The sequence below is a fragment of the Asparagus officinalis genome, chromosome 8, assembly GCF_001876935.1.
Source record: "Asparagus officinalis chromosome 8, Aspof.V1, whole genome shotgun sequence".
NCBI classification, from domain to species: domain Eukaryota; kingdom Viridiplantae; phylum Streptophyta; class Magnoliopsida; order Asparagales; family Asparagaceae; genus Asparagus; species Asparagus officinalis.
The window spans coordinates 2,986,525-2,993,770 of NC_033801.1; the positions used below are offsets into that span (position 1 = coordinate 2,986,525).

The 7,246-nt window shown below is 40.9% G+C and overlaps 1 protein-coding gene across 2 annotated transcripts in view; it reads right to left on the bottom strand.

Annotated features, from left to right (window-relative positions):
- The window catches only part of LOC109822535 (vesicle-associated protein 1-1-like), a 14,832-nt gene extending 12,884 nt beyond the window's left edge, over positions 1–1,948 (bottom strand). Inside the window, exons 1-3 of one of the 2 annotated variants that reach the window (XM_020388754.1) lie at positions 1,791–1,948; positions 1,568–1,649; positions 1,250–1,365 (exon numbers count right to left, since the gene is read on the bottom strand). In XM_020388754.1, coding sequence (XP_020244343.1) covers positions 1,250–1,365; positions 1,568–1,649; positions 1,791–1,832 — 240 coding nt within the window. In that variant the 5' untranslated portion in view covers positions 1,833–1,948. Of the gene's footprint in view, positions 1–1,023; positions 1,366–1,567; positions 1,650–1,790 lie in introns of those variants that run through there. The other variant, XM_020388753.1, reaches the window with a different exon arrangement.

Consider the following 7,246-nt stretch of genomic DNA (forward strand, 5'->3'; position numbering starts at 1 on the left):
GATATAAGAAAAGATAAAAGGCAAAATGACCAGATTGGTATATTTTTCGAGGTTTGATGACATATTAGTATATTTTCTTTTAGCTTTGTCAGATTAGTATATTTTTTCAACTCCGGCGCCATATAGGCCTTATATTTGATCGGAGTTACTGTTTCGGCCAGTGCTAATAGGATTTTTTGCATAAAACTCTCTCATCAAATATAGTTTCCTGCTCCTAACCCCCCTCCCTCCTCCTCCTCATCCTCATCAACCTCCCCCTCTCCCTCCTCCTCCTCCTCATCATCTCCCTCCTCCTCCCTCCTCATCCCTCTTCTCGATCCCCTCCATCTTCTCCTCCCCCTCCCTCCTCTCCTCCTCCTCCTCCTTCGGCCCTCTCCACCTCCGCCCATTCTTTGCTGTGACCTCCCTCTCTCTCCTCCCCTCCCTCCAAATCCCTTCGCCTCTCCGCCCATTCTCTACTGCCGCCTCCCTCTCTCTCCTCCCCTCCCACTAATCTGAAGCAACATGAGGCTAACAACATTCATGTTGAAGTATTGGTCAGGACTTTCTTTCTTTCTTTCTTTCTTTTTCTCTTCTTTTTTTGCTTTGACTCAGATAACCGATTAGCAATATGAATTTAGATAGATAAGGTTTTGATTTTATTTTTCCCTTCTACTTAAGAGATTCATGTCCTTGATCATGATTTGATGTGCATTATGCATGGACCCATGCATGCACCAAACTTATCACATGTATTATGCATAACCATGACAAAGTGTCCATGCCGTACCATATAAAGAATTTATCATGTCATGGTGGTCATGTTGACATCATTTACAGAACACAAGAAAGTGCAAATTCAATAAACAGAGAACAAATATAACACCCTTTGAAATTTATCAGAAAGTTACATGAAGTGCATTATAGATAACACGTATAGTTGAAAATGTGGAATTGAAGGGCTTGCGAATATAACAAACCATCTATCTCAAACAAACAACATCAATGGCATTATCCTTGTTGATGTCTTGGAGCTTTCATGATACTAGATGACATTGGTTCTCTTTTATTTGTCTTACAATCAATTAGCAAAGGCAAATTCATTTGCATCACAGGATGTTCCATATACTAAATGATGAGAAAAGAACAAATCACCTCTGAGGACTTCTCATTGAACTAAAACGCAAAGCATTCAACAATAACCATACAAGTTCCAAATAAATGAAATGAAAAATAATTATTAGTCAAAAGGTATCAACAAAGAGTGTACCATTTTAGGGGTTATGTCCTTCGACATCGCACCATGCTCAGCCACAACACTTTGAAGGACGAATTTGTCTTTACATCGCATGTCCAGTGGAGACTCCTTTTGAGCTTGCATTGTAACTAAACATAAAACAACAAGAATAATGCATATTCATTCAAGGGATTACTAACTAACAATGAAACTCTAACAATCCCATCACAAAGTATTGCTAAAGCAAGAATTATTACATGTTAAAGGATGCGAATATGACATATAGACTATTGCATGTTAAAAGCATACCAAAGACTTGAAACTACACGAAACAAATAAGAAGACATATACCAGTGACATTGCATGTTGACCCAGGGAGAACAATTCCCGCATTAGGTCGTACACAATATTTCTTAGGATTGGTGGTCTTAACCTACAAACCGAAGCAAGAAACGTGAAGCATTGCCAATAGGCCATTGGAAATAGACATTAAACATTTATTTTCTTTAAAAGAGGCACTGCTAAGAGAGTAACATTTGAGGAGAATACAAAGTAAAACACATAAATTAGTTACCTTGAAGGCCACATATTGATCAGTCTTGTTGGTCAATTGCATGCAACACGAGCCCTGCTTCTTCAATTCAACTAGGGATCATGAAAAATCAAGTTTGATAATTTGAAAGGGGAGAGGCGGAGGGATTTGGAGGGAGGGGATGAGAGAGAGAGAGGGAGGTGGCGACAGAGAATGGGCGGAGGTGGAGAGGGCCGAAGGAGGAGGAGGAGGAGAGGAGGGAGGGGGAGGAGAAGATGGAGGGGATCGGGAAGAGGGATGAGGAGGGAGGAGGAGGGAGAGGATAAGGAGGAGGAGGGAGAGTGGAAGGTTGAAGAGGAGGAGGAGGAGGAGGAGGAGGGAGGGGGTTAAGAGCAAGAAACTGTATTTGATGAGGGGGTTTTATGCAAAAAATCCCATCAGCACTGGCCGGAACAGTAACTCCGGTCAAATTTAAGGCCTATATAACGCCGGAGTTAAAAAAATATACCAATCTAACAAAACTAAAAGAAAATATATCAATATGTTACTAAGCCTCGAAAAAATATACCAATTTGGCTATTTTACCAAAGATAAAAGAACCAAAAAACTTAGTTGACACATCAACAAACGAAATTGAAAAAAGAAATATTAAAGATTTTGTTAATGACAGTTTAATTACCGAAAAGCTATGTTCTTCCACCGACACTACAACCGATAACTTGACCATTGTATCCACCAATCAAAAGCCACCACGTACAATGTTTCTCCATGACAGACGTGCAACTTCAGAAGGAAAGAAAAATCAATGTTCTGCCCCCCATGATCTCTTGCCTTTGGTCATCAGATGAGGGGCCTGCCAAAAAATCGGCCCAATCTCAGTTCTTATCCCAAACCCAAACCCCATTTAGTTCTGTTTCGAACTCAATCAACAACCTCTCTCTCTCTCTCTCGCTCTCTCTCTCTTCTCTCATTCATTCTTCGATTTCTATTTCTGAGCTCTCTCTCTCCAGCTGAAGCTCTTTCAATGGCGAGCGGGATCTAAAGAGAGAAGGAGCTCTGTATTCAAGGTAAAATCATTACGCTACAAACTTTTTCGATTTTGATACTTTACTTTTGTAAGATGTTGAAATTTTTGGCGAAGGATCGCGATCTGATCTGTAAGCTACTGTAATAGCGGTGTTTTCTTGATTCCATCTTGTTTCTAAAGTTTCCGATGTTTTGTACATCGCATTATTGTATCTAAATCTGGGAACCATCCTCGATCCCTATCATCGTTGGAGAATTCTGCAGCCAAATTGGGATTTTTTGTTGGGAGGTTTGGATTGTAGATGAGATCATTTCCAGACGAAGTTTTCGTACTATGCTATTTCTCTGTGATTTTCTAGCTAGGGTTTTGACATTTTATCAATCCTCTTGTTTGATCCTAGACATGTATAATATGTTTTTTTTTGGGGGACCAAATCTTGAGATCGGGATAAAAATCATTTCCAGTTTGGCAACGCGAGAAATTTTTGTTTCTTTTTTATTCTTGCTGGCTCGTTTCATCTTAATATGTACTTTGCAAGATCTCGTACCTTTTTTATTATGATCAGCAATACATGATTTCAAACATCTAGAAATAAGAGCTGAGATAGGCTTACAATTGATAGCATCAAAATGCGGATGTGTTTATTCTTGAAAATTATATCATTTGATGCCATACACTATTGAATTAACTATCTAGAAATGAAAATTTGAAGGATTTGAACATGTTTTGTCCATGTATCTTCTATTGTTGAAATCAATGTTTCGGAATTTTTCTGAAGCTGTTTAATCTCCCTTCATACATCATTACAAGTGTGTCGAAGTTGTTGGCTTTTTTGTTTCTAGGCAGTCCATGTGTATTACGTCATGTCCGATGATGCGAGATTTTCGATTGGGAGGCCCCAGTTTCTATTTAGACCAACACTGTCCACACTTGGATAATATGAAGTTGTCTAGCTTTAACCCTACACATAATATGACATTTGGAGTAATCTGAGGTATTTTTTGGTCTAAGTGGTTTTTTTTATTGCGTGGTGTGTTTTATTGATACGAGTCACCGTGCGAGCACCTTTGATCGCGGAATTATCAAAGATGGGTTGAGAAGAGGATGACAGAAACACAAGAACAATTCAGTATGTGACGAAGGAAAATACCCTCTCTAGATTATGAGTATGAAAAGATTACAATCCCTCTCTCACAATCTCACTAGAATCGAGAACAAGCTCTCAATTCTCTCTAAACCCTAATCTCTCTTGATTAGAATCTCACTTTGATTACATCTGATTGATTAGAAACCCTAAACAATCCCTTATATAGGTGTAACAACGTGGATGACAAAGTGGTAAATAACCAAGCCTAAACCCAATAGGATTTCATGCAAACAGAAACCCAAACGAACCAGGAAACCTTCGATGAATCGACTCACGACTGAGATGAGTTGACTCGTCCGAAACTGGATAAAACACAAAACCATCAATGAGTCGACTCATGACTGAGATGAGTCGACTTGTCAGAGACTGGTGACAAACGGTTGGGTTTCGTGAGTCGACTCATGATAGGCATGAGTCGACTCAACCTAATGAGTCGACTCATGACTGTTATGAGTCGACTCACGGGCTGAAAACTGGATGCTTTGATTCTTCGATTCGGCGTCTCGTTTCACGCTTCAACCTACGTTCCACTGTGTTGTTTTACATCTCTATTCTCAAGCTACCATGAGAATCAGCTATCCTCAAGCTCCCATGAGGATCACTAAGCTCTGAAGAAAAGATATACCCGTATCATGGTCCTTCCTTTAGGAACTTGAAGTCCCGTTCAAGTTAGAACTTCAGCTGAGGAAACTCTCGAGCTCCTCTATCTTTTCTGCACCACCTGGCCTTGCTAGGAACTTGATAGTGACGTACAACTAGAAACGACTCCTTCGCTCCTTATCTTATCGTAGTTGTCTTTCGCTCCAACATGCAATCCTCTTTTGATTGTTTTTCTGAAAGTCTAATGCACAGCGAGACAAACTTCTTGCTTGTATTCATTAGCCTCTTCGCTCGTGTCACCGTCCCCAAACTTTTATCCCTCGGAAGAGACGCCGAACGAAATATAAACTTTTCACCGCCTTTGGTGAATGTATACTTCTGAGCCCGCCTCTCGTAGATCATATATCTATCCCATAAGTATGGATTGTCCAGTATAATCTGACAAACATCTAATGAAACTACGTCATACATGACCTAGTCAATATACGACTCGTGGAGCGCAAATCTGACAGTGTATTGATCAACTACACTCAGTCTCTCCTCCTTCTGAATCCACCCCAATAGATAGGGCTTCGGATGCTTGACCGTCTTTAGACACAGCTTCTGAACCAAGGCCTCGGATATCAAATTCTTCTCGCTGCCCGGATTAACTATAACATCAACCAAACTAGTCTTCACTTGTAACTTAAGCACAAAGAGTTGTTCTCTCGGTCATCGTCCTCCTTCGTGGCATGTCTCCTCGCCATAAGGTTAAGACTGTTACTGGGCTCTGTCATCCCCAGGACTTCTTTCGGACCTTAAGCTATCACATATGCTTTTTTTCTCCTCATTCTTCTTCATTCCTCTTGGCTTGAGATGAAGATACTTCTCCCAGCACCGATCAGCAACATGCTTTGTCTTCTCACAGTGACTACAAATCAGTTCTGCTTTCCCTGGATCACCCTTCTTCTCTTCCTTATATTTAGAACCACTAGACTCGCCTCCCGTCTGTTTGAAGTCTCCCTTAGTCTTGTTGTCCTTCTTCTGTTTGCTCTCAATGGCAATAGCCTTCACGCTCGCTTCTGCAATAGTCTTGACCGTGAATAACTTCATCTCCTTCAGGATGTAACCGCTCAATCCCGCCATATACTTCATAAACACAGAATATTCTTTTGTCGCAATGTTGAGGATCATCGCCTGCTACTGGAACTCCGTGGTGTATTCTTAAACGGTTTGATTGACTCTTTGGCGCAAACCGTACCACTTGTACCAACGTTCTTCAAGGAATCCCACCGGGTAGAATTGCTTTCTTAGTAACTCCTTGAACTTGTTCCACGACACCGTCTTCTTCTCCTACTTGCAGTAGGATTTCCACCACATTAACGCGTACCCTAAAATCTTTAAAGTCGTGAACTCAATCTTCTCCTTGGACGAATATCCGTAGAGAGTGAAATACATCTCCATACGTTCGATCCAATCATCGAGTTTCTCCACATTGACACTCCCATCATAAACAGGAATCTCCACCTTGAAGTCAATCTTCAGGTTCTAGTAAGAATTCTTACCCTCTTGATGCAACGCAACCTTAACGGTCTCCTCCTCCTTGTCGGGATCTGAATCCACTCTCTCCACATCGGACTCCACAATTTTCTTCTTAGACTTTGAAGAAGATTCACATTGTTTATCACCTCCATGGATAAGACTGACGAGTTGTGTGAGAGTAGACCTTATCGTCTCGATCCGCTTCTCTAATGCATCAATCCTCGCTGAATTGTCTCCTTCAGCCATCTTCTTCTTTCTTAAAACATGGACTACTTCCAATGAAATAAGGATCTCGCCTAGCTTCTTGTATTGCGATCGAGTCAGGACCATACACAAGATGCCCCCTTCACATGATCTGATCGTTCTGATACCAACTTGATACGATTCGCCGTGCGAGCACATTTGATCACGGAATTATCAAAGGTGGATTGAGAAGAGGATGACAGAAACACAAGAACAATTCAGTATGTGACGAAGAAAAATACTCTCTCTAGATTATGAGTATGAAAAGATTACAATCACTCTCTCATAATCTCACTAGAATCGAGAACAAGCTCTTAATTCTCTCTAAACCCTAATCTCTCTTGATTAGAATCTCACTTTGATTACATTTGATTAATTAGAAACCCTAAACAATCCCTTATATAGGTGTAACAACGTAGATGGTAAAGTGGTAAATAACCAAGCCCAAACCCAACATGAATTCATGCAAACAGAAACCCAAACGAACCAGGAAACCTTCGATGAGTCGACTCACGACTGAGATGAGTCTACTCGTTCGAAACTGGATAAAACACAAAATGAGCAATGAGTCGACTCATGACTGAGATGCGTCGACTCGTCAGATACTGGTGACAAACGGCTGGGTTTCGTGAGTCGACTCATGACAGGCATGAGTTAATTCAACCTGATGAGTCGACTCATGACTGTTATGAGTCGACTCATGGGCTGAAAACTGGATGCTTCGATTCTTCGATTCGCCATCTCGTTCCACGCTTCAATCTGTGTTCCACTGTGCTGTTTTACACCTCTATCCTCAAGCTATCATGAGAATCAGCTATCCTCAAGCTACCATGAGAATCAGCTATCCTCAAGCTCCCATAAGGATTACTAAGTTTCGAATAGAAGATACACCCGTATCATTTATGGGATTGTTTTTCTTACTTTTCTTTTTTTTTTTGGGGGGGGGGGGGTTGGGGGTGC